Raw genomic sequence first — 26,967 nt, 5'->3', positions numbered from 1 at the left:
GGGGTTGCATCGACAGCTGAGACCCCCTGCAAAGTGTGGCTTGTCAGGGACCGGTCTCTTATCTGCAGGCTTTCATTGGCCAGCATCGTCGCGTCAGGTGTGGCTATTGCGAGGCTACAAGGAACCTTTCAAAAAAAATTAATAATTCCAGAAAAGATCATCATCCTAACCAACTACCAAACATTCGGGAAAAGAGACCGTTGTTTGGCCAATTCTAAAATCCCAACCATGTCCACATTTTAACGACTTTGACGATTTTATAAAAATGACCTCGGTACTGGGAAAGCGCAAATCGCGCCGCGAAGAGAAGGACCCAGCCGGAGTCGCAGCTGCGCAAGAGAAGCTCCGGAAGTTGTTTGAGTCGAAATTCGAGCCCATAACGCCGACTACCGATGCGAAGGATGGCGAGGTTGAAGACGAGCGATCGGACGAGTCCGGCGACGATGAGGAGGATGGAGAATCTGCATCAGACCACGAGGACGGCGACTCAGAAGACGACGACGACGATGAATGGGGCGGTTTATCAGGCGACGAAGACACAACAGCAGCGCAAGAAACAGAGACACCACAAATAGAGGTGATAGACTACACCACCACCATCGCCCACCCAACCTCCTCGGACCCCACCCTCCGCAAAGCCGAGCGCGCCTACCTCTCCTCCCGCGTCCCGAGCGCCCTCCCCCGCGCCCGCCGCCGCCGCGCCCGCCAAGCAGAGCAGCAAGAAGGCGGCCGACGAGGACGCGACGACGCTGCTGCGCGACGACATGGCGCTGCAGCGCCTGCTGACCGAGTCGCACCTGTTCGACTCGACGTTTGGCGCCAACGCCAAGGGCACCACCGGCACCATGGAACACGAGGGCCGCAACCGGCACAAGGCGACGGACCTGCGGCTCGCGAGCCTGGGGTCCAAGGACAGCATCTACAAGCAGGCCAAGATGCCCATGTCGCACCGCAAGGGCATCATCGCGGCCGCCGAGAAGCGCGAGGAGAAGCGCCGGCGCGAGGCCCGCGAAAACGGCATCGTGCTCGAGCGCGCCACGACCGGCGTGCACGAGGGCTGGACCGGCCTCAAGGGCAAGAAGTCCAAGGCCAAGGCCTCATCCGGTGGGGCCGGAGCAGGCGGGAGCCGGAAACGCGAGGCCGCGGTCGATGCGCCCGCCGTCGGCAAGCTGCGCAACGGTCTGCTGCAGCTGAGCAAGAAGGATATCCGCGAGATTGAAGGGTCGGGCGGCGGTAGCAGCAGGGGCGGCAAAGGGGTGGCAAGAAGCGGAGGAGATGAGCAGAGAGATGAGTTCGGACAATGTTGAAACGACACTAAAACCTCGACGATGATGCCCCCCAATATCTTTTCGAGTTCATGGGCCTGAGCGACAACAGCACGTCGGCTAAAATGGCGTCCGCAAAGTATGGAAAAGTTGGGCGGACGGGCACGCCCGTTAAATTGAGCAATGGCTGTCAAGTCGAACTCTACTATCCTAGCGCTCTCTGTCTGTCAAGGTGTCAGCCAGGGACGGTAAAGGATCATCGATGAGAGCGTGAGGGTGGCGCCGCTGTCACATAAAGCGTCTTTTTGACAGACAGCTACGAGCGTGTGGTCGGAATCGTATATACCCAATAATCGATAGTGAGCGAAGGAATGAACTCTCCCTTCAATAAGAGGTTCAGGATCATACGCAAACCCGTATAATTATCACAAATATGTGCATTAGCAAAGTGATTCAAGTAGGAATGTAAAAGTACATGGATAATCTCGAGTATACAGGTCTCGTTGTAGGAGGTACATTTCTTCGCGTCACGAGGGCAAGGCATTTATGGATGTTATTCATTGATCTCTTATTTTTTTTGGTTTGTTTACTCTCTAATACACGTTGGAGAGGACAAGTCCCGATATAGCAAGAGTAAAAAAAATCCAAGCCCGAGTAAAGCTCGCACGCAACGGTGTTCCCATTCGTGCGAACTCTTTGTGTTTGTTCGAGGGCACATTCCTGCGCGCTTCCTCTCTCCTGCGCAATCAACGCAATCAACAGGAAACAGAAAGAGGAAGAAGAAAAAACCGTCGGGCAGGTAAAGGGGGAAAGCAGTAAAGGTTATATATATATACAGGGCACGAGTTTCCACCCACACAGATAGTCTTCTTCCCCCGCATCTGTGATTCCGTAGCCCACCCTCTCTGTGAGCGCCTGTTCGGCAGCCGCCGGTCTATCAAAATTCGAATTTTGGTATCCTCGTATATGAAATGAAGAAGTGTGATCGTCCCACCACGCACGTACTTAAAAAAGGTAAAAAGAGTAGTACTTCCAAAATATGAAAAGGAAAAGAAGTTGTTGGAAGAAAAAACCAAAGATGCCGAGCCGGTTAGGCCCCCGGCCAACACACGCGCCCGGGTAAAAAACAATAGAAACTCCAGGAGTCTAGCTCAAGATGCCGAGATCAAACCAACCCGCTAAGAACCCTATGCCGACCTCGCTCATGAAGACCCTATCATAACCTTCAAAACGAAGAAGAGGCGTATATCTCATAATGCAATACCGCTGATAACAGAAAAAATCGCCAAGGTGTTTACATCATGGCCCCCGTCGGCGTGCTCATCGTCATGGGCATGCTGAGGGTCTGAAGGCTGTTGAACGCCGGCGCGTGGGACATGTTCGTGCTCGTCGGCATGCTGGTGGCCGGATCGTGTGCGACCGAGTTGAGCGACGCGGGGATGTAGCCGGCGTCCGAGTTGGGCGAGGCCTCCTCGAGGGAACCGAGCTGGTCCTCGCCCGAGTACTCCTCCTCGTCCTCGCCCGAGAGGTTGAAGCCGCCCTCACCGCCTTCACCGCGATCATGGGTTCGCTTGTGTCTGTAAAGGCCCATGTGTTAGTCCAGGTACAAAGAGAATATAAATGCCGCTTCCTGTGATTCATGCTGTTGTTGTGTCTCTTGTGTTGTGGTTTGGGTTGACGCTCTGGTATCTGTCTCGCTCGTCGTTTTCGCACAATACATTGTAACTCATCACAGGAAGCAAGCGTACAAATGAAAAAGAGCAACAAGGAAAAGTATGGAGCATACTGTGCTAGGTTGTCTGATCGGGAGAATGCCTTGCTACAATAAGGGCAGATGTAGGGTCTTTCTTGGGTATGTGTTCTCACGTGTCTAGATATATTGGTCAGATACATGCGCGGCGCATCACACATGACATAGTAAAAAGAAAAAGTTGGTCTTACCGCTTCAGGTGCTCTAGGCGCTTGAAGAGGCGGCCGCAAGTCGGGATCGGGCACGAATGCGACTTCTGGGGGTACGGGCCAAGCTCCATGACGGTAGCCGAGCGAGCGCGTCGAACAGCGCCGGCGTGACCCCCGTGGCTCGCATGCATCGACCGTTCACCGTGCATGTCATCGTGGCCCATGTGGACGTATTCCTGGTGTTGCAAAGACATGGGGTTCATTGCGGGGCTGCCCTCAACCGTGGACAAGGGAGTTCCGTGTCGGGACATGTCGACCATGTCCTTATGGTGGTGCTGGCTGTGGACAGAGACTCCCGAGTTGCTGTAGGACAGGCCGGGCGGCGAGTTCTCGTTCTCATCGCCCTCCGCGACCGGTCCTACTGAGGTAGAGACGGACCTCCTCAGGTCGGAGGGACGGTGAGCGGCGGCTTGCGCCTGTGCGGTGGCCGCAGCAATAGCGGACATGGAAGGGGGGATCGACGATCGCCGCCTCCTCTGCTTGTAGGTCGGAGAACCCTCGATAACAGAGTAGACGTTGTTAGCGCCATAGGCTCGTGAGAACTGGGGGCCAGCCAGGTTGGACGGTGGCAGCTGGATCATGCCGTTCAGGCCGTTGACACCAGCCATGTGATCGGGAATGGCAGTGTAGAGACCGGTCTCTTCGTTGGCAATGTAAGCGGGCTCGGCGCCCATGCCCAGGGCTTGCTGGGGAGGGGTGATGGGCTCGAACGAGATGCCGCGGTTGCTGTAGTCCTCGTAGTGGGACGAGACGAACGATGGGGCGGGCGAGTACTCGAGGCCGTAAGCCGGCATGGAAGCATGGCGCTGGTGTCCCTGGATCGGCACACCGTTCTGGTTGTACTGCATGCGCGCGTAGTCGGGCTCGCGCTTAATCACCTGTTGAACCTGAGGAGGCATCTGGGGGGCCATGGCCATGGTTTGGTACTGAACCATGGCTTCCATCCCGTCGGATAAAGGGGCCATCGTCTGGGGCATCATTTGCGGCGGGGGCATCGAGTCCATGGCCCTCATCACTGGGGACGGGGCCTGCGACTGAGGAAAAGACACCTGCTGAGCATTGAAGGAGGAAGAGTTGGCTTGCTGGGCCTTCGTGAGCTGCTCGTACAGAGACTGGGAAGAATCGTACTGGAACGACAGCGCAGGTTCGCTGACGGCCATAGTGGTGGCCTCTTGTCCCATCTTCTCGCGCTTCAGGTCACGTTCCAGGGCATCGAGGAAAAGGCGGTCGTGTGGTACGCTATACCAGTAGAACACCTTTTGCTTCTTTTGTGTGCGGATGCAGTTGTTCTTGTACAGGAAGTCCAAGAAGGGGCTCTTGGGCTCCTCGAGCGAAGCATCGGTCCCCGACTTCAAGTTGCGGAGATCTGAGAAAATACCCTCCTCGAACTTCTTGGAGTTCTTGACCGGGCGACCGAAGGCCTGGAATCGGAAGGAGAGGCAGCGGACAATGTCGGTTCCGGAGATGTGGAACAGGTTGTTCCACAGCACGCAGGACACATACTCGCCGGTAGGGAGAAGGAATCGCCGAATGTATTGGTCGGGTTGCCAATCGACAGGGGCCGAGATCAGGAAGTATTTGACTGTTGAAGCTGTGTAAGCATGGAGCTACATAGTTAATCGCATCGCGCAGGAGGCACACTCACGGTTATCGACTTGTTGCAGGGCTACCTGAGCATCATGTGGTAATGCTTGCTGGGCCTCGGTGCTCAGCATGAACGTCTCTGGTTTTTGCGGTGCGGCGGCCATAGCTGCCTGTTGTGTGTACATTGCCCGTACTAGCACAGCAGCAGAGTAACGGGGAAAAGGAGGCCGATCGTCTTATACAGCGTCTTTCGAAGTTGCCGAGGCAAGCGATTTGAAATAGGTACAGGCGTCAAACAATTATTAGGTGGACAAAAAAGGAGTCACGGAAACAGCGCCAATAACGCGTAACAGATGCCACTGAACGTTGATGGCAGTGGGAAGCTCCGAGGCGCTGCCTTTGTGGGGTTGGAGCGGGCACTGGTAGAGTTCCGGCGGTGTTGATAGATTGCTGCTAGTATTTTGTGAGTTGGTGTTAACTTCAGTCGAGTCCAGCCCGCCGGGATGTATTTTGCACGAGAGTACTGATGCACCGATTTGCCTCAAGCGAATGGTAAGGCGCAGTCAGTGGAAACCTTCAAGGTCCAAGAGTCGTCGTGGGTTGGGAAAAAGACTGGGAGGTCCTAAAGGTCCTATACAAGTCTGCGTCGTCTCGAGGCGGCTATGCGTCGAGCTATTATGACGGAGGGGTTGCAGGACGTAGATGTGCGTCGTGTGGAGCGTGGATGCAAGCAAGTGCACACTAGAAAGTGGACGACGAGAAGCTGGATTTCTCCCAAGGGACTCGTCTATAGCGACAATGACGGGTATAAACAACCGTGCAATTGGTAGACAGAATCAGCAAAAGATGCTCCCCGTGGATCAAACAATATGGACAGAAGCGTCGACTATGCCCAGCTTGCAACGATCTGCGTCTGATGAGTGGTGCCGAGTAGAGTCGGGGGGGGGCAGGTGATTCGTGGTGCTGTTGAGAGAAGAGAAACGTCTCAAGATGGGCTGAGTGGTGCAGAGTGCGCGGCTCTTGGAAGGATGCAATTAAGAGGCCTACAACACAGGAGACGAGGAGGGGGGTGAGGGGTGAAAAGAAAAAGAGAGCGATGTCTCGAAGAGGAGTTCTTGCGAAGGTTCAAGAAGAAGCAGGACTAGAAGAGGGTCGAGACGGAGAGTAGGACGGCCTGGGGTGTTTAATGATTTCCCACACGGACTGGTACTCTGAAGTGGCCGAGTGGAAGAGAGATTTGGGGTGGGAACTTGAACCGGGGTGGGCACTGAGGGAGAGGAGAGACATGAGAGTGCTGCCGGATGCGCGTGTGTGTCTAAAGTACCAGCACCAGCACCAGCATCTGCGGCGCGCGAGTTGAGAGTTGAGCGAGCGGGCAGACGGGAAGCTGTATGGGGCCGGCCAATCCAGCGTCAGTCAGAATGTACCTGACCTGCGATTCGACAGGGCACACACACACTGAATTGCAGCGAGGTGATGGGTGGATGGGATGACCTGAAGGGGACCCGGTACTGCAGCGAGTAAGTACAGGCGCGCCGATCCCAGGGCGAAAAGGTACCGCCTAGAGCCGAAGTACCGCAAGGAAAAGCAGGCCACGCGTAGTAGACTCGCTCTCTGCATCCCGATTAGTGTAAGGGTTGGGGGGATGAGAGGGTCCAGTAATTGTTGTCGAACGAGAGAAATGATTGAATGGGTGGCACGGAGCAGCTGGCGGTTGAAGTACCGGCGGCAGGGGGGTGCCTGGCCGCTGAGGTGTGGAAAGAGGGTAAAAAAAGGCACACTAAAACAAGAGGGCCAGGGAGGGTTGCCCAAAGGAGCGAAGCGCCGACTGGCATTTCCTCACGCCTTCTACCTCCTCCACCAGCTTCGAGCCTGGCCTGTCTGGCGGGGCCCGGCCTGCATCGCATCGCATCGTTGATGGACTTTCAGGGAAGCCTGTCCCTGGGCCCCCCTGCCACTACGCAACCTCGCTCTTCTCCATCGAGCCTCTGCCTCCCACTGGCCACGATGGGGGAGACAGAGGAGGGCAGAGGGCAGAGAGTGTGTGTGTTTCCCGTAGTACCACAGTACCTCTGTCTCTGTCTGTCTCTCCCCCAGTGCATTTCGGGGATCCAGGCAAGCCATGGACCTGGCCAACGTTGCAAGCAACAAAAACAAAGGTGGGATGGGACGTAACTCTGGCCGGGGCTCTTGATATGAGATAATGAGACCGAGGGCGTACACACAGCATGGACAACGAGAGACAGAGCGGAAGTTGCTAGGTATGCAAAATTCAGCTATACTACTACTACTACCACTACTTGTACTACGGCATGTAGCTATAGCGAGGAAGTTGGGTTGAGGGTGCCGCAGTCCCATCCTTCAGGCCAAAGCAAAGTACACCCGCCCTGTACGTCTGTATGCAGGCCACACGAGCACAACATACAGGCAAAGATTGGCAGAAGAAAGAAATAAGGTACGGGTACACATAAGAGGACAATGCTCACATTTTTCCCATGATACGGATACAAAGTGATAGGTAGGAAATCCTTGGGCCCACTGTCCTGATCTCGAGAGCTTCATTGTCTGTCTAACAGCACTGATCTGATGAACCGGCCAGCGAGCGTTGCTGCCAGCTCACAATGAGCTTGGGAGGGGGGCATCTCAGAATAAGACGGCACTAATCATGCGGGCGTCGGCTAATCAACGTGCATCTTGCGCCTACATTGTCTCTCGCTTCGACCTGGTGCTTTCTTGCCTTAATTGCTTTTGCGGTGCAAGTGCCCGCTAACAGTCTTACTTGAGCAGGAGGGAGAGGGCGCTCCCTCCAGGTTATTGTTATGTTGGTTTAAATTTAGAGACTCTTGTTCAACCTTGCAAGCAGCTTGTTCTGCCCCGGAGCATCTATCTGGCTGGCTTGCTTCTTCATTTTTTCCCTCCCTGTTACTCTTATCTCTTTTCCTGTCCCTCTCTCACTTGTGCGCGCCCATCAGGTTCGGGTTGTACATGGTATACGTAGTACTTCCACGACTGTACTCCGCTCCCAATGGAAGACGAGGAATGAAGAAAAAACAACAACAAAAAGATCAGGTGACAGGGATTATGACTTTCTCATGCAACGTTCATGGAGCAGCTCTCAGGAACCAGTACTCCATGCAGTATAGGCAGGTGTGCAAAGACCGCGCCTGTGGACTCCCTCTCACGGTCCTCCTGAGTAGAGCCCCCCGGCAGCCATGTCAATCAGGCTGTCTGTCGGGTATTAGCAAGCCTGCAAGCCTTGTATACTGACGAGCAGCCGTGAACACGCCCGCCATTCTGTGTCCGTGTCTTGCATATTCATACCCAATAAGAGCGCTGTTGCAACCTTGAGTAAGATGATAGTCCCGCGCGAGCTGTTACCTGACCTGCCAGCACATGCACGGCTTCTTTTCGAAAGGGAACAAAATTGAGCCTCTTCATGCACACGTCAGGGCATGCATTCGCATGTAGACCCTATTCCTCGGTGATTGGAAACGCACAGGCTTGGCACCTTCATGGGATATTTGGATTCTATACAGTAAGGCATGGCGTGTCGCTTTCTCACCAGTTTTTTTGGTTGGGTTTAGAGTTTTCGGGGCCCAGCCACTGGCCCTTACGCATTCACCACCACCCCGGAGTCGTGACCAAGGGGTTCCGGGACTGTCGCCGGGAAACACTCTCGTCCCCATTTGCGCATAGACAGCCCCTATGTAAAGGCGGCAAGTAGGGTTTTTTTTCTCGGCAGGAACGCGGTACAATGACATGGGTCTAGCAACCTTTCGCTGGCTGCCCCGTCCCACTCTCCCTGCACTTTGTCCCTGGTGTATGTAGGTTAGGTACGACCTTCCCGTTGAGCCGCGTCCGTTCGACGTTATCTGTCTGTATCATGCGGCTTCGGTCTGTCCCCGGTATTTGCGGTGAGTGAGAGAGCATCTCAATAATTTTAAGAATAGCGTTCGGTATATCCTAGTTTGCGAACTAAGTAATAGCTATGTCTAGTTGTGCATTTTGGGCAGTGGTCTATCGAAGGTATTCGTCGATGGTACTAGCCGTTTGTAATCTTGGTCAACCCAATAAGTCGGCAAAACCATTGCGCTACCGGCGGTAATGTCCGTCCCGGGACCACACGTACGACGTCCATGTTTACATGTTTTCACAATGCCGACGATGATGATGATCTGACTATGCCATCCGCCCTACACGTAAGTCGGCAAAAAGAAGGCACGGAGTCAGTCATATAGTCAGCTGGGCGATCTCTGTTCCTGCAGGTATAAGCAGATTGAGAGTTATGGGGAAACGTATGGGTTTTCCAAAATTGCCTGAGTCTTGCCGGTTCGGTAGGGGGGTCCAGCCGATGGACCACATTAATCTCCGTCTGCAGGAACATGGCGCTGAAGCTCCAAATCTCCAGGCTGCGTACTGCATACTGCAAGCAGTAGGCCAGTGGCTCTGCCGAGCGATCGACGATGTAATGGAAGCATCATGCTGGCAGTCTACGAATCTTGCGCTTTTTGGTGTTTTGGAGTCGGATGTCTATCGTGAGGCGGGCAGGCCCATCCAAGCCTGAGCAGTGTCCTTCCCGAGTCAAAGCATCAGAGAATCCTAGTATGCCGTGTCCTTCAAGGTAGCATTTGGTATACCGGCAAATATTACTAGATCTCTAACGCATGATTTTGGCTCATGAATCAGTGAGCCGGTATCTAGCAGTCATCATCGCTGCGGGGGCTGACAGCTGGGTGAGTATTATCGATTAGGTATACTACCTCAAAATCGCTGCATACTCCAGCAGGGCTTACAGCGCGCAGGTGGGAAATGCCGGTGCGTTTCCTTGCCGCTTTAAGACTTCTGGCAGACGAATAGACAAATGCCAGTGTCAAGTACACAAATACGCACGACGCGGAATTCCAATGCAGAGCAGGAGGGCGAAAAAAAGACCAATGGTTCCTGGATGCTTTGTTTTCCAGATGAGTTCTACCCGACCTGCAATCCTTGTTTCTCGCTACAAGCAGCAGGTGAGCATGGGGGGTCCCTTGCCATGGCTCGGACCCTAAAAGTCATTGGGCAAGCGGCATCCCTGTGGCTTCTTATGAGACCCTATCAATGTGAAACAAGCCTGGCGCAATGCCTCAGAGTGCAGCTAGTTTCCCAGATATCGGCGCTAAGCTGTTGCCAGGCATTCTGGCGCCCGCGTCCGTGTCCTCCCAGCCATCCCCTCCGTTTCCCAGAATGCGACTAGCACCATACGGGAGGACGCGCATATTCCCTACATAGTCCCACGATGATGGACCGCTCCCCGCCAAGCTGCGTCCGAGTCAGTCTTGGACCATACGCTGATCAGCTCGTGCATTTGTACCAGCCTCATGGCGACACTGGCGATGATGGAAGCTTGCAACAGGCCCGGCAGCCAGGGCACACTGTCCTGTCGTCCATTCGGCTGGCAATGATGGAATACGATTTCTCATAAGTGGCTTTCTCAGATTAACGACATAATGTCCCAGAGACTGGCCTGCCGATATGACAAAGACGAGTCATTATGATAAATGCGCTACTGGACGAAAGTCAATGCGAGACTGGAAGAACAAACCAACGACCGGACAGGCTTGTGGCACCCAGTGGTCACGCAATTCCAGTTGCTCAGCGGCATCGGAGCTTTCTTTTTCTCATACAAGCCCGTTCGTTGCAACCATGATTCAAAGCCAGGCTATTACAAGAGGCAATAGAGGCACTCAACGGCAGCCATTACTTTTGAGTGTTTCTCTTAGCAGGTATTTCCTTCTTGTCGTGACGAAGTTCATCAATGCAATCCATTGGTACAATGTTCCTGGTCCCAATGTGCCCCTAAGATAAACAGGATGAAGCACCTACCTTCCTACCCAGGTATTGCGCGCCCGAGGATTGACGTATGCGGGGTACTGCTGGTCAACCGTACGAGAAGTTCCCTATCCGAATAGAAGTTCTATTTTTTTATTTTTATTTTTTTGTCTTTGGTTGATGACGGAAATGATACAATCCGCCCAGTGCCGGTTTATACGGGGAACCTATTCCGGGCACCAGAATCAGGTGATGGTTTTCTGATAGGTCAAAGCTGCAGACTTGCTTCTAACCCACAGGTGACGGCTGATGCCCGCAGCTCGCAGGGCGGAAAGCAACAAAACCACCCAGCAATCACCAGAAAATGGGGCCGAGGGCGCCGGAGCTTGACATCACCAGAGCGGCGGCAGGTACGCCGCCCTGCCGGAAGGGTGGCAGCAAAGAAGAGGACCTGTTTGATCATCATAACCAGCATATTCCGAAACTTGAAACCATCTGGCGATGACATCGCGCATTGGCGCGAACTGGCTAAGGGGGGTTACGTTGTAAGAGGAAGCAGTCGAGACAAGAGATCAAAAAAGCAGTGCACAAGCCAGCCAGCCCGCCCTCTCTCAACTTGGACCACATCTACTTGCACTTCGCTTGCCTGATCGTCCCGCCACCCTTGCATGAACTTCTCGATCTGGTGTTCAATGCTCGTAAGTTTTAGAACAAGGCTGTCCTTCTTACCCCCGAACTCTCTTGATTCCTGCCTTCCTGGATCCGAGGAAAGATTTGTTGTGACATGCGCACACATGGAGAGGTGGGATTGGACTGCAACCAGGTCGCTTCGTATTCTTTTCATGACGAGATTTGGCCAGGGAGCTAGGCAGCCAAGCTGAGCAAGGTGACATCGTCGCTTACTGCAAAACTCCTCCGCAATTTCGCGCAAGACTGTCGGTCTGCGAAACTTCATCGGCAGTGAGGGTGTTGCTGTTTTTGTTTCCCCCACTCTATTACTAGCATGGCCCGCCTTAATCCGCTACATGCCATTCGCTAACATTGTAGGGAACTTCGGGGAGGAGACGATTATCCCGTGAGATACCTCATTTGATGGAGCGAGTCACACATATACACACTCACACACAAACGCGCACACATAATAATAAGGCAGACCAAAATCCCGTCAGGTACGGATTGAATTCGCAAGTCGCGGAGATCAGCGATTGGGTGTTACAGCTCTAAAAACAAACCTCCTATTCGGCTCCTCAATGTTGCTATTCTGGAAGTCACGACCTCTGTGATGTATTTCTTGGTACGCGATGCCTATCTGTTTCGTGCGACAGAAGACCGTATGAAACAAAGCCCGCCCGGCGTTACGCGCTGGTACGGGCAGATTTGACCGACTGACTGACGATTGAAGTCGCTATCAAACCAGTCACTCAATCGATCGCTATGCAAAGCCAAAGGCAAAATTCCGCTTGCCCGCCTCCCCCAAAAGCTGTCATCCCAATTAAACATGCTGCTAGCGCCCTTGAGGTCGGATACCTATCACTGAAGTGTCTTGTTTCACATCAGCTTTTATTTTTCCCGCCGACTTTCACTAAGCTTAATTCTCCTGTCTCGTTGACTTTCGGGTGCATGGATTTCTGCAGCAGCCAATGAGGCCGCGGGGAACCTGCGTATCGCTTGCGCTGGTCGGACAAGGAGAGCTCTTCAGGCCGGTGATTGGTCGCGTCAGACTTCTGTCTTTCCTTTTTCTCTCCCACACCCCATATCGGCTGCACCAATGCCTTGGGCTGCTGTGGATGACAACGCACGCCATAAATAGAATACACCTACAGCAAACCTAGCCCAGCCATTCCCATTCTTCAACGGGCGGCCGGTTCCATACATGATATCGATTCGATCCAGGCATCTCTGTACGCCGCCGGCCGCCTGCCCCAAGACCTGCTTTCCCGCTGCTCGGCCGCATACTCGATGACCTGGCGGCTCTATAGCCAGCACATCAGCCACATCATCGTCGGCATTGGACGGGAGGTAGAGGGCAGGAGAATGCACGCGCCAGACTGATCACGGGCACACTTCAGAGTCTCCATTCGCCATGCAGACGATTGGACGTAACGTGAATTCTCCAAGTGCGAGCCCCATGGCTGGGAGGGGAAGCAGATGGGAAAGTGGTCCGCCATCGCCAATCAAGATCGAAGTCGTTAGATCTGCATTAACTCAATTCTCGTAGATGTGATGCAGCCAGTAGTACGGGTAGAGCTCGAAGCTTATTCGTTCGAACATGTCGTTGACGATGTTGACGTTTGTCAACGGGCATCAATGTGTGCGATATCGCAAAGTTTGGGTTGCCATCATGGCGGCGCTTGCCCGCCTCCCTGACCCCGTTCCGTTCCCACGATCGATATTGGGTTCAATGACATGAGCAGACTACGGTTTCAGAATCTTGAGGCTCTTCTACTCGCTCAGTATTGGAATACTGAGTTTCGTCTGGGCCCCATTGAACCGGTACAGGACGTGCATTTGATTCGGAAATAAGCCACTTTTTCCCAACATCGACAGCCACTTACAGACTTGATCACCTTGCCAAGGCGCATATGCGTTGAGGTGATACATGCTACTATAAACACAATATAGGGACCTGCAGTAGTAGAAGTAGGCCCTGGTGAGAAGTGAGAAAGGACAAGGCCAGGAATACAGCAGGTACCAAACAGGTCACCGGACATGCTGCTGCTGCTGCTGCTGCTGCTGCAGACCTAGGTATGGACCTCGTCACGAGGCTGCATGCTCCATTCACTGCACTGCAGATCTACTACTTGGCTTGGAATTAACGACACATTAAGCGCAGGTTTGTTTGCGACTTTGCATCATTACCGAGTATTAGCAGCATACCACTGCAGGTGACAAGGTGACAGCCAGAAAAAAAATCCTCCGAAGTGTGGAGTTGATAATCGTAGCAGCTGCTAGCTTTCGAGCTTGCATCGTAGCAATAGCTTCTTCCCAGCTCCTAATAATAAATCGAAACATGAAAGGTCTGCCAGCAGGTGTCCATTCTCACCATCACCCTCGCCAGCCCTCGCGCCGTTCTTGCCTCACTGCCCCAGATCGACGGCCGCCCAGTAAGGGTAATCAATCACCGTCCAATGCGACGTTGAGGAGAGATCTACCCAGTACCCTTTGCTCTAGGAGAATTATTACAGAACTTGAAACGCCACTTTAGAGATGGGCTCAGATATCGGCGATTTTCTTTTTCTTTTTTTTTCTTTTTTCTGCTGAAACAAACCATGGTAATCCCAGCGCTGCTCAGAGGAAGTAGTTCGTCTACCCGTCGTGATGGGCAGCCCGTAGCCGGATTCGAGCATAGCTCGCTCACCCTCTCCTTCGAGGCTAGGCTAGTTGGCTAGCCCTCACTTCGTCCAACACGAGACCTGTCCGTCTGTCGGACCCCTCGAGCCAAATCGGCATACCGCCGGCCTGTCCGTCCGTTCGTTCCTCTGCTTGCTTCATCAATGTTCTTCTTCTGATCCAGGATTCATTCTTACGCTGCTGCTGCTGCTGCTGCTGTGAGTATGTGCGCAAAGCAGGGCCAAGAACCCTGAGTGGAGCACTGATTGGTGTGCCTGATTCATGCAGAAGAAGGGCCGACATGCAGGTCGTCAATCCAGGGATAGGCCATCGTCGCTTTTCTGACCCCTTCCTGGTACCTACATACTCGAAAACAAAGTGCGCGAGTCTCTCTCACCTTTGCTCGGCCCATAATGCTACATAATTCAGATCGCGCAGGCGAGCAAGGAACCAAGCAACGGCAGGTACATTACGCACGCTCGGAAAAGATGACAGATGAAAATGCCCACTCTTCCCATAAGGTACGGTGGTATGCGTGCAGGAAGCTGGCATTGTCTGAAACAAGACGCCAGTCCGCTTCTGGTCGTTGCTCCAGAAGCTACGCGACCCTGGCCTCTGCGGCTTTGCGACTTTCCAACCTCGACGACGACGCTACCGTGGCCAGGAACCTGAAACAGGCACAACTTCGTCACAGCTTCTTCTAGAATGCCCTCTATATCGGGTAAAGTCCTGCCAGCTTACGGCTCTTGGCCCTGCTCGCAGCCTGTATTTGGCTTCCTGAGACAATCCCGCATGGCCCGCCCAACCTAATCCAACCTTGACTCGACCCGTCCTTTTCTGCAAGTCCCAGCGTCTTAGGTCTCTTCGGTCTTAGGGTCCGTCCGTAGGGTGAGGAAAGACGATGGGCATTATGATGTGATTGTTGGTTGTAACTGGATTTCGACATCACGTCCGGCGCTGCACCGCACCGAAGCGGCCAAGACGGCCCACCCTCTGCGCTACTTGTCTATAGCGCCGATACGCATCGCTCTTGTGTGCGCGCGCGCTCGTCACAAAGTCCCCAGTCCCCAGCCTAGGAGCCCGTCTGAGATTAATTACGTGCATCCCCGCCAGCAACCTCCATGTATCCCGCCAGCTATAGAGGGGTGGACGGAGGGGAAACCGGCGCCTAGCACCGAACCCAGCACTCTTAAGCGGCCAGAGAATGGGAACGCATGATAGCGTCCCGTGACCCGTCGCCTGGGAAATGAAATGAACAAGATTATTTCCCGTTTTCCCCCATGTCGGCAGCCATGAGCCGGGCTCTGTTCAGGCAGTTGGACGCCATGTCTCGTCCCGTACGAAACCATACAAACACTATGACACTTTGTTGGTCAGTCCAAAGCAACATCCATCACAAGGCAACGCCGGAGAAGAGCCAGCTTAGTCTATATCACCACCCCCTTCTTTCCTTGAACCGGCAGGTAAGTAAGTAGGGCACAGCTGCAGTTTGCAGCTTGCATATCTGCACCACTTTGGCTCCTCCCACCCATTCAGATGCATGCAGTTCGGCCGACGGATAATATTCGTCTCTTCCTTCCCTCCCTCCCTGCCTCGTGATGCGAGGTCCGTTGCCGCCGCCGTTATTGACTGACGTTGGGCGGTTCTCAGGCCCCTGTGATCTGCGCGTTTCATCTTGTCCATTGGCATCGTTATCTATCTTTAAGGCTTTTTTGGGCTTAGACAAAACCGCGAGTTCTGTGTTTCATCTTTCGATCTAGTTCCCCATCGCACATCCACTTTCCATGTACGGATGGGCCTTTGAACCCTCGAAGCCACGCAGCATTCAGGGATCGGCATCGCGAGCTTAGGGACCAGAGGGAGAAAGAACCCTTGGGGGTGGTTGGTGGTTGGGGCGGCACCTCTCTCTCTCTCTCTCTCTTTCGCCCTGTTCTCCTCTTTCTGAGGGTATCAACTGGTGGGCTCCTCTCGAAACAATGGTTAGCGAGGTTTCTTGGGTTGCCGCCCACGTTGTCTAACACGCACTTTGTGCTGACGGCCCACGGTATGCATGCTGGCGAGTGAGTGTCGTCTTCTCTGCTCCTCCTCCAAGGATACTGTTTCTAGAAGATGTGGGGGGGCCATGCCGTGCCATGCCATGGGAACATCATGACGAAGTCAAAGTCATTCGTTCGTATGTACACACTTGGTAGGTACATCTCCTGTTGCTTCTTGCTATCCCAAGCCCTGATCCGAGCCCCTGCTCTGCCCGACACGAACTGTTCAGACTGGGTTGAGTTCGTGTTCTTTTCTTTTGCCCATGTGCGTCATCCCTCGGTATGCTCGATACTCCTCATGCTCTCTTGCCACTTCGTTGTTTGTGGCGTCCTGATATCGTATGATAGCAAGTTGGGGTCGAACACAAGAAGCAAGCAGCTAGAGCAAGAAGCTTTACCTCATAGCCGCCGCTCTCTTCGCCTCGCCCTCGTGTCTGGACCACTAGCCCACTTCAACCAAAAGTAAAAATGTGGCAAGCTCCTTTGACAAAGGCATTCTAGACCTGACTTACCCCTGGTGGATGTCATGAGCAGGATTTAACCCGGCTACGTTGTGGCACTCATGGTAGAAATGCCACTGCCGCCGGGCCACGGAAGACATACCGGGGCCCATCATCCCACCGTTCTCAGCGGATCGACTTTCTGAAACAGCTAGGACTAGGTCTTTTTTCCTCCTTCTGGAGTCTGATCTTTGGCTCGCCTGCTGGCTCGGCGGGTTATTCCATGCTCATAGGTCGATCACTGATAGAGGTAACTTCGTAACCCAGGGATAATACCTGTCCTCGAATTTTTGTCCTTCGTTAGTCTACTGCGGCTGCGGCATAAATCCCACTTGTTGGTAGTCTGGTAGACGACTTACTGTGCTGGCTAACCTTGTATAGTCATACCACCATGTGTTCTGGGCCTGGTCTCCTTCAACTCCGCAAGTTCGGCGTACAGTCCGGTCGTCGGGGGCCCTATATGCAAGGTACATCACATCACGCATCCAAACCTTCGACAAGCCGAACGTGGTACCGAGGGCCAGTAGGGTCCAGTATACCTTGGTTACTAGTACGTAGTGAAAGACAGGACCCTTAATATGGATGCTATTTACGATATCATGCTGGGCAGTCACTAACATTTCCTGTGTGCCGAATCAAGGCAGCCCGTTGGCGATGCCAGGTGCCGGACCAGGGCCCAGGCCTCTCCTCCACGCCACGCTACTTATTAACTACGACACCAGCTGAACAGCCAAGCCTTGAATGTCGCCGCCCGTTGAATGATCGGCTAGCCACCCTTGGTACGCCGTCGATGGGAACGCTGCTGGTGGTGGCGCAATTACGTATTGACAAGTGACTTCTGATGTAAGGTCCCCTCGTGAAAGTGGCACGATGATCGAGCCCTACGACGTAGCTACGGCTGTAAAAGTAGATAGACACTGATTTCCATGATTCCATTCCTCGAGCCTTGGTCTGATGCTGGTGCTATTGAAGTCATCGTTCGGGATTAGCAACCAGCAAGATGGAGAAGAGTCGGGATTTCGAGTCACCAGCTGACTGGATGGGATGACGATATGACTCGCCATGTGGGTGGTGAGGAAATCATTCTTTCGGGTTTCTCGGACCGTATGTCTGCCCCCTCCCCATGCTACGTTATGCTATTATCATTGTTATTGTTGAGGGTGGGCAATACGCACAATAATCCATGGATGGGGTTGTCTGTCCCCCCTCCCTACCTATCTACCTTCCTCTCGTCTGTTGTTTCTCGAACATGGGGGAGTCATCATGCTTGTCCTGTTACGAATACGTTCGGTTTTGGGCTTTATCCAGGTCGGCAATGGGAGGAGAATCTGGAGGAGAGAGGGATCATGGCACCATTTTCCAACAGAAATGCATATAAACTCTATCTAACATGCAAGCTTGGTGGCCTCCTTCCGTCAGGTAGAGCTCTGGGGTAGTCCCTGTATAGCCCTGCCCTGTCATGCCTGCCCCCTAACCCCTGGTTGAGTATGGGAGCTGACCTCGTTTATATAGAATATTGAGTATGTGTAATGTATTGTCAACGGAAAGGGCAGGCGTGTGGGCTCCGCCCGCTGTTGTTGAGGTAGATGTGCCAGTTAGTTTCGATCCCTATAGCCGTATGTTGGCATCTGGCATCGTTGTCGTCTGTTTGGGTGGCGCCCTCATCTAGGAGGAGATGGAGGTACATGGGCAAGCCTGAGGCTTTCTCCGAGGAAGGGAAACACGCATAGGGGGATCCCATCGGCTGTAAACCAGATCCGATTTCCGGATATCAGTCGTAGTATCTTTTCCTTCTCTCCTATTCTGTTCATTCTCTTCTTCGGATGGTAGAGTATCGCGCGCTCTAGGTTTGCCGACTAGCCGACGTTCTATTCATATAATTCACGTGGGATCTAAGTATGGTGCGAGTCGTTATCTTTTTCGCAATAGAATGTCGGCGTCTCGTCGTACCTGACTAGTTCGACCAGCCGGGCTTCGAGAATCGTGGAACATGATAAGAAGAATATTCGCTACGAGCAAAGTCGGAGAGGCGGCACTTTGCCCGTTAACTGCCCCCGTCTGCTCGGAAGAGAGGGTGGGACGACAATCTTGATCATCCCGTTTTTATGCGACACTGGTCTGAGTAAGAACCATTGGAACCTAAGAGAGACGAAAACGCTGGAAGAAGAAATCATTGTAAGAGTACTGAGTCGTTGGCTGGGATATCATCACACAGTGGCGGAGATCGAGACGTAGGAGATGGCGACATACAATGGATATTCGACTTTGGCGCGTATACGCAAGTTGTGTGGTAGATCCGTGTCGTGAAGGCTGTTGATCAACTCTTCCGCTTCCAGACACCGATGTGCTGTTGCGCATGTGTGTATGTGTTGGAGCACGACTGGCAAACCGTTGAGTCCTCTATGCTTCCAGACGGACGTGGAGAAAGGGGTTGGTTGTTGATATGGCTCGGCTGAAGCTGACCTTACAGCAAAGGCATAATGGCAACACTGGTCCCGACAGTACTGCCGTCTTGACGTACAGATACACACAACATACTACTTGACATGGAGGCATTATATCACCAGAAACCAGTACCATAGCTCCGCAAGCGTAGCATTCGAAAAAGAAAAATAGATACCTGCACGGCAACAAACCTGTGTTATAGAGGAATAATACCATTCATTGCTAGCCATAGGATATGGGCGCTTAAAAGAAGACTCCAAAGTTTACGAATACATCAGTTTCCTTCATTCGGGAAGGCAAAATAGGAAGCGAGCAAGGCTCGAATTATGGTGAAAAACGCTCGGTTATGTTTAAACCCTTTCGATGTCACAGGTTCGACCTGAGGTCATCACAGGCATAGCTGGGCATGAGATGTGGTGGGCCAGCCTCTATCGTGACTGCGGGGCACTGTGATGAGATGCCATATATATCTACGTATCTACATTGCATAACTTCATAGCGTAACAATCGAAATAGCCAATATACGCCCTGAGGAAGTCGAGTGAGGGGGGGAGAAATGAGGTTAGTAGAGAGGGTTCATCTTCCATCAATGCTGGATGGCAGTCGCTGAGAGGATTCACCGGGAGGATACCACGGATGATGGCTTTGACACACATACGAACACGACTGAAAAGAACAGTTTCCCATTCCATTCCGGTCTGGGTTAATCGGAAAATGCCTCGATGCTTTCCTTTCCCCGGTTGGGTCAACTCGTCGTGGTCGGATAGACTCAACTATTGGGACTGTTTTTATCCTATCCCAAGTCATAGCAAAGGGATGAGATTGCAGCAGAAGAAGTAGAATACTAGTACATCCGCAGAATGACATGAAGGGATTCAGATGGACGGGCTTATACATAGTGCAATTTAATAAAACTTCATTCCATACATGCTTCTGTCCATAGAGAAAATCAACAAGTCTCATATCACTTTTCAATTCTCAAACGCCGTGAACATCTCACAACCAGCACCGTTCCTCAAGCCCGATTTATTTTGTGTAAACCCCTTCTTCATCCTTAGTTGTCATCATCGTCATCATCACTGCCGCTAGACCATCCTTCTTTGTACGCCTCCGCAACCTCCGCAAGCTCATTGCCGATGTCTTCTCTGTCCTCGAGCCCGATGGAGCGGACGACGGTCGTGCGCAGCCCTCGCAGCCTGGTCATGACCGACGAGTCCGTCGACAGGGTAGTCCGCATGGAGATGGGGTCCCGTCGGACAGCGCCCTCTTTGTCCCGGAAGATGCGGGGGTAGCTGTCTAGCATGGGATAGGCGAGGCTCGATTGGTATCTGGAAGGAGATAGAAAGGTTAGTATATTTATATATCTTCATTGTTTGACGGGTGGGTGGTCGGAGGGAAAGGGGAGAAGAAAAACACATATGTAGGTAGTTGGTTGGTTGTGGCCGGGACTGGGAAGGGAGAAACTCACCGATGAGACTTCTGGCGTCTTTGGGCACGGCCGTATCTATCCTCGTCATTTGCATTATCATCTTCTTCGCGACTCGCAGCCATGATGGCGTCATCTCCTCGTGCCGTCTCGAGCTGGGAGAAGAGGTGTGCTTTTCTTCGACCCGCGCGGCAGGCTGCTGCGATGGCAGCACTACCCAGATTTTCGTCGAGGGAGGAAAGATCCACATCGAGCGACTCTACCCGGTTCTGTCCTCCAGCAATATCCTCCTCATCCTCGTAGCTCATCTCGTTGAGGCGCGAGATCAGCTCACCGCGGCCCGAGAGGATCTGCATTCCCGTGCCTTCGCCCCTAGCCGGAGCCTGCTGTTCCACGGGGCTCATCTGCAGGTTCGCGATGGTCTGCTTGCCGAAGACGTTCAGCATGTCCGTCACGCTGCCCATGCTGAGCGAGTTGGCCCGGTCGTCGGACTTGAGCCGTGTGTAGAGCGAGGTGCTCTCCATGGCCGCGTTGAACAGGGCCGTCACGTTCCAGGGCGAGGACTTGTCCAGGGACACGCTCGAGGCCAGAGACCGGGAGGGAACGGAGAGCGGGATCAAGAGCGATACTTGGGAAGAGAGCTCGGCGATCGACCTGGCCTTGTTGGTGAGGCGAAGCAAACGTTTCTCCTGGAGAAGTTGTCAGTACCGTGAAGTGAGGAGTGAGGGGATAATGGGTGGTGGGATGATGAGTACCCTAGGGATGCCCGCGTTGGGCTCCTGCAGACCCCAGACCCAGATAGGGGTCTTTCCGTACTCGTCGCGCATGCGCTCGACGTACTTGGCGGCGAAGCCGCCCCAGGCGTCGTCGATGCCGCTCATGATCTGGACGCCTTGCATCTGGTCGGCCTCCTCGATAAAAGGGCGCAGGTCGCGGTCCATGAGGTCGTGGTCCTTGTCGAGGGATGCAAACAGCTCCTCGCCCATGGACCACTTCTCAAACGGCATCAGCGTCGAGCCCAGCTCGTACTCGTTGAGCTGCACGATGGACCGCGGGTGGTAGAAGACGCGGCTGAAGTCGGACCAGTAACGCACGTTCTGCGTCGTCAACTCGGGGGCGGCGGCGCCCGTGTCCAGGCTCTCCTGGTAGGCGCTCACGTCGATGGGCTGCTGCTTCTGGACGACCGTCTTTCCGCTCCTGCCAACGAACGAGTGTCAAAAATTGATGTGCTCCCGTTCTTCATTCGGGAATCCGAGCTGACGCACCATAGTACCGCAGGGGCCTCGGCCTCCTGATCCTCGTAGAGGGCATTGATCTTCCTCATGGAGCCAAAGCCGCCCTTCAGATCGTATATCACGGTCCGGGGCATGAAGGTCTCGGTACCATCGGCGCCGAGACCGGGCCTGAAGTGGACATCATGGTTGACGGGCGACTCGCCGGCGTCGTCACCGAATGTGAAATAGGATTCCTACTGCGGTCAGAAGCAGTATCTACCAGGCGGCGGACGGCAAGACATACTTGTGTGTTCCAGAAATGGGTGGCTAGATAATTGCTCTGCTGCCCCAGCTGCAGGGTGATTATTTCATGCATGGCGCGGGGTCACCAGTAGCACTGTGGCGCATATAAACGTCAGCTCTCGATGATGCAGTGTAGATTGTTTGAGGCTATATACACGATTCCTTAACTTGGGATTCTCCAACGGTGCCGGTTCAATTGGCGATGCTCCGTCTTCGCGAAAACGGTATGCACATTGGTCGATATGGAAGTACCAAGAGGGGGGTTTTTCAGTTTTCAACCCAGTCAATTGACGTTTTGGCGGCGGCCACTTATGCAGAAGCCGGGACTGCCCGCATTTTGAAGCGCAGTGATTAGAGTCCATTAATAAAGCTTCTCTGAACCGCGCGCACCACCAAACCCTTCCCTTGTTAGCGCATCCACCGCCTCCCGCGGTGCCGAACAACAAACAACACATCGTTCGAACTTGACAACTACACCGTCATTCGGTGTGTTGACTGGGTCGTAGGTGTTGCCTGCAGCAGAACCTCGTCTTCTCATCCTCCTTTCGATCAGCCACCTCACTACAATCCCCATCCAATTGAACTATACCGGCATCATGTCTCAGCAGCCGACTTACCAAGCAGCACTGGCTCAGGAGTGGGAATCGTTCAAGGCACCGCCTGCGAAAGAGACTGCTATACCCCCAAAGCCGGCGACAAAGCACCTGTTCACCCTAACCTCAACCTGCCAAAGGACAAACCTACCGTCATCGTCTTCTTACGGCACTGTGGTTGTCCATGTAAGTCTACTCATATACCACTTCCGTCCTGCTTGCACGCTCTTCATCTATCGCGTGCTCATTTGACATCTGTTTATCTCATCCTCGCAAGCCAGCCCCTGGGGGAAAAAAAACGAGATCCACTCATCATGAACACCCCTTCCGAACAAAACTTTTGATATCCTCATCAACATGAAGCCAGTTCTACTGACACGCACACGCCCCACCAGTCGCCGAAAAGGTCTTCAAGACCCTGACGCACCTGTCCTCGCAGCACAAGAACGTGCACTTCGTCGCCGTGTCGCACTCGAGCCCCGAGGCGACGGAGCGGTGGGTGATCCAGGTGGGCGGCAACTGGGACGTCGAGGTCGTCATCGACCACGAGCGCGAGCTCTACGCCCAGTGGGGGCTCGGCATGTCGACGACCTGGCACGTCCTGAACCCGCGCGTCCTCTACCAGACCCTCCAGCTCGGCAAGACCGAAAACATCTGGAACCGCCCCACCGAGAGCGGCACCCGCTGGCAGACGGCCGGCGCCTTCGCTGTGGCCGCCGTCGCCGACGCCGCCGATGAGGAGGAGGGCGGTGGCAAGGTCACCTGGGCCCACGTCGCGGGCGCGGCCGACGACTTGCCCGATTTCGCTGCCGCCTTGGGCACGCTCGGGGTTCGGGCTAAGATGCCGCCCAAGCCTGTCCCGGAGGAGCCGTCTGGCGGGATCCCGTAAGTGGAGGGGCCCGAAGTACCACCAATTGGATGACCAGAGTTACGAAAGGGAAGGCAGCGAGGGAATGTTTTTTAACGAAGAGATGTTGTTACTGTGTTCTCGTTGCATTTTAGGTTTTGGAACCGCCGGATAACCTGCCATTCTACAACCAAGTCTGGCCACACAATTTCAGAGCAATGAATGATGATTATAACACAATAATAGGAACATGCTTTTTAGCGGTTCTAAGAAGAATGGGAGCCGTGGTTTGTCATGCATTGCCATCCATGATAGCAACACAGTTATTTTCGAGACCATGCGCTGGTATATAGTACGAGGAACGCCATGAGCTTGACCAACATTCAGGACCAACAAAGCGAGACATATTTCAAGTTGCCATCAGAAAGGCCGGAAATAGTAAATATCGTATACTTTAGGTTACATTCACACATACGTGGTACATTATCAAGTCTAACCTAACATCAGCAATACTCCTGCTATCCATACCGCACAATAATACGGTCTGGACTATACGCGGTACTGTTCTAGTAGTGGACCAGATGCGCATAACTGCATCAGAGCAATAAGCTTTCTCCTTGATATTGATTTTTATTTTAACCAGTATAATAGAAAGCTTACCATTTGTTTCTCCGATACAAGGTAAGTGTTTGGTTGTCAGTGGTATATCGTGTATAAGTAATGGAAAATCATCGAAACCTCCTGTTGCTATCTTTACTCACTTGCTGCTTGTCTCGAACCTCATTGCCTCTCGACACGCCACGCCATACTATATCATACCCCAACACGCTGCTGATACGATGGAAAACCCCCTGCACCGCTTACTGTTAATCCCGCCGTGACAGCCACCAGTCACGCGACAGCCGCAGATCCAACGCCAGAGACACCGCCCATATTCCATCGGTTCCCAGCCCTACCTCCGGAGCTGAGAGACGCGATATGGGCCACAGCGGCACACAATGCCTTCGAGCTGTATCATTATATGACTGAGCAAAACCCGCGGTTGTTCTGCGCACACGTCCCATCTGCTCCCGAACGCTACCGTGTTAATCTTGACGCCAGGCTGGATTTCAAGGAGGCCGAGGTCAGGCTCATCGAGGGACTCATGGCCCTCCTCCTGGCCAGCAAAGAGAGCAACCTACAGAGCATGCAGACAATCCGAGGATACCAGGAACCAGAAGAAGATCGACAGTTGCCGCTGCTGGGGCTCTGGGGATCCACTCGTCGCGGCTCTCTAATACGGCAGCTGATTATGCCACGGAACGATATTTTCTGCATGCAGCAGTCACTGAAGTATTTTGCTGCGTGTCGCACCGGACTCGGTAGCTTGGCTGCCTTGACTGGTCGGCGTCTACGCCACATCATGATAGGGATAGGTAGAGCCACCGCGATGAATCACCTGCAGATAGAAACCCTGCTTCAGCGTGTACCGCGTCTGGAAACATTGTATGTCGACGTGAGCCTGTTGAGGTTTAACCACTTCCCCCGCATCATCCCCATAAACCCATGCCAGCTTCATGATTACGATTTCAAGAGGAATATGACATGGCTATGCGATCTACCATCAGCTCCACCGTCGGAGCATGGTGAAGAAAGCGCCGACGACTACGGCGTGACGGCCGAGGACGAAGTTGTTGAGGGTGCCGACGACAGCAAGGGGTCAACGCAGGTGGGCGAACGCGTGGTCGACTATCACCGTATTCTCCGCCACCTCCAGCCTGGGAGCTTCCAGAGTCTTTGGACTTCATGTGCTGAAGCTAAAGTTACCGTACGCTTTATTGCGCGGACTGGGTGGCATGCAGAGCGATTCCACCACGAAGAGATCTGACCTTAAGCTGCATGGCCACTTTCTCCCAGCCTAGATGCCTTCACTTCCTCCGGTTCGCACGAAGCTAGCATGCGTCGAATCGTGCTGATAGTGTCTGCGTGTGTCTATCAGGGGTTCAATGCTTTCGGTTGGCATGCTAGGATGATATGTCTCGGCTCGGCATCCCGATGTGGCCACTTGCAGGAAGAGGGAGGGTGAAGGAAGGATTGGCTTTACTATGGAGGGGGGAAAAGAAAGCAGGAGTTATTGAATCTAGGACGGAGAATGTGTATCGAAAACGTGCTCGTCTTGTGCGTCTTCTCATCCTCCCACCGCCTGCCTTCGGACAGACTCGCCCTGTCGGACCACTCCCCGCGTGCACTGTGCTCTCATGGATGCCACCCAGAGTCGTATTGAAGAATTCGGGTTGCGCAGGTAGATGGAAACTGCGTCACGGATGTACACTGCCTCGTTTTCCCAAGCCAATCCGAGGGCGAGGGGCATGCATGCTGCGTGGCAGAGATGGTCCTAGTTGGAGCAGCCAGCCGGGAAAGAGAGAGACGAGCCGAGCAAGACGTCCCCTCAAAAGCCGACGCTTTCCTTTATTCCCATTATTTCCATATTTCCCTATTCAACCAAGGGGCGCTGCAGAAGATAGCACTGTGTAAGAAGGAATGGCCTGATTGATAGAGAGAGGGTGGCAGGTGTTGCGGACTGCATGAGCAGTGGTTAGTGGCTTGTGGTCGGTCAAGATGTGACCTTGGCTGGATTGAGGGTCGGTCCGCCCATTGTCGGCTCCTCATTTGGTCGGGAAAACAGTCGGTTTCGGGTTGACGGCCAGCCATGTCATGGCGCGCCGCAAGGTACGTTGTGGTGAGGTCAGCAATAAAGCGGTGTCCTCGGCCCGGCACGTATGTACGGGAGGGGAGGCGCCCACGGCTTACAACATGAACGTGCATCCATTTCAGGTGAATAATGGAATGAGACAAGTACCCGGATGTACCTGCCTCTCGGACAATGGCTTTCATCAGCCTCGTACATGCATTGATGTAAATGTCCCATGCCTTAGGCTGACTGGCATCCCTGCCTCATTAACAACAGCGCCAGGATGCTCTCTTACTGATACGCATTCCTGATTCCTCCGCAACAAAACGCATGGCCTCTGCCTTGCTTCGGCTTGCATGTCGTCTCCCTCTTGCAATCGGGCCGCCCTCAGCCAGATTCTCTTGCCGTGGCTTCGTCAAACAAGTCATTGGGCAGCACTCCGACCGAAGGACCATGTGACTGACGGGCATCCCGCATCCCTGCCTTCCATGTGAGTCGCAGGTAAGGCTGGTTCCTCGATATGCAGCGTGGTTCAAATTCCAATTCAACCCGACAACTTGGTAACCGGTCATGCCTCGACCTGCAAACACTCGGGACGACAAATACCCTGGAGACTAACGGCCGTTGTCCCAAGACCCTAGTGCAGCTTTCCCGACCGCGCTACTGATTCCCATTCGAGAATTGTGCCCAAATCGGTGCGTGTAAGTGGTGGCGTCGTCGAGGTGGCCGATGAATACCCTGCATGTGCAATACATCTATCTACACAACCTAAGGCCGCCAGCCGTATGCGGGCTGCATCTAGTCAGTCACACATAGAGAGAACACATCGTTTTTTTTTCAATTCGAGCCCTGTCGGAAAAACTTCCGCAGGCCGTGGCCAAGCAAGTTCAGTAGCAATACCTCACTGCAGATTTCGCGATACCAGCGGGTACATACGATATCGTGTATGCTTCATCGCACACTCTATATCTCACCTTCTTCTCCCC

At 53.5% G+C, this 26,967-nt stretch overlaps 6 protein-coding genes across 6 annotated transcripts; 4 read left to right on the top strand and 2 right to left on the bottom strand.

Moving 5' to 3' along the window:
- Positions 1-265: 265 nt before the first annotated feature.
- Positions 266-1,307, top strand: PG986_014794 (uncharacterized protein; the record flags this gene model as incomplete). The annotated part of the gene is made up of 2 exons (XM_066851016.1): positions 266-577; positions 639-1,307. The coding sequence occupies 2 exons, from the start codon at positions 266-268 to the stop codon at positions 1,305-1,307; spliced, it is 981 nt and encodes a 326-aa protein (XP_066693254.1).
- A 1,252-nt stretch (positions 1,308-2,559) lies between these two features.
- Positions 2,560-4,972, bottom strand: PG986_014793 (STE like transcription factor-domain-containing protein; the record flags this gene model as incomplete). The annotated part of the gene is made up of 4 exons (XM_066851015.1): positions 2,560-2,842; positions 3,052-3,135; positions 3,207-4,806; positions 4,870-4,972. 4 exons carry the CDS (start codon positions 4,970-4,972, stop codon positions 2,560-2,562), a joined length of 2,070 nt encoding a protein of 689 aa, XP_066693253.1.
- A 9,387-nt stretch (positions 4,973-14,359) lies between these two features.
- On the top strand, positions 14,360-14,650 carry PG986_014792 (uncharacterized protein; the record flags this gene model as incomplete). Its single annotated transcript, XM_066851014.1, has 2 exons — positions 14,360-14,467; positions 14,519-14,650. 2 exons carry the CDS (start codon positions 14,360-14,362, stop codon positions 14,648-14,650), a joined length of 240 nt encoding a protein of 79 aa, XP_066693252.1.
- A 5,331-nt stretch (positions 14,651-19,981) lies between these two features.
- On the bottom strand, positions 19,982-21,943 carry PG986_014791 (uncharacterized protein; the record flags this gene model as incomplete). The annotated part of the gene is made up of 5 exons (XM_066851013.1): positions 19,982-20,255; positions 20,396-21,042; positions 21,109-21,550; positions 21,619-21,821; positions 21,872-21,943. The coding sequence occupies 5 exons, from the start codon at positions 21,941-21,943 to the stop codon at positions 19,982-19,984; spliced, it is 1,638 nt and encodes a 545-aa protein (XP_066693251.1).
- Positions 21,944-22,466: 523 nt separating this feature from the next.
- Positions 22,467-23,352, top strand: PG986_014790 (uncharacterized protein; the record flags this gene model as incomplete). Its single annotated transcript, XM_066851012.1, has 2 exons — positions 22,467-22,649; positions 22,870-23,352. 2 exons carry the CDS (start codon positions 22,467-22,469, stop codon positions 23,350-23,352), a joined length of 666 nt encoding a protein of 221 aa, XP_066693250.1.
- A 979-nt stretch (positions 23,353-24,331) lies between these two features.
- PG986_014789 (uncharacterized protein) lies at positions 24,332-25,177 on the top strand (the record flags this gene model as incomplete). Its single annotated transcript, XM_066851011.1, has 1 exon — positions 24,332-25,177. One exon carries the CDS (start codon positions 24,332-24,334, stop codon positions 25,175-25,177), a length of 846 nt encoding a protein of 281 aa, XP_066693249.1.
- Between the last annotated feature and the right edge of the window lie 1,790 nt (positions 25,178-26,967).

The sequence above is a fragment of the Apiospora aurea genome (genome assembly GCF_038362705.1).
Source record: "Apiospora aurea strain CBS 24483 chromosome Unknown utg000010l_segment0_segment0, whole genome shotgun sequence".
Lineage (NCBI taxonomy): Eukaryota > Fungi > Ascomycota > Sordariomycetes > Amphisphaeriales > Apiosporaceae > Apiospora > Apiospora aurea.
The sequence above is the reverse complement of the archived record's forward strand: the minus strand, read 5'-3'. Positions and strand labels throughout refer to the sequence as shown.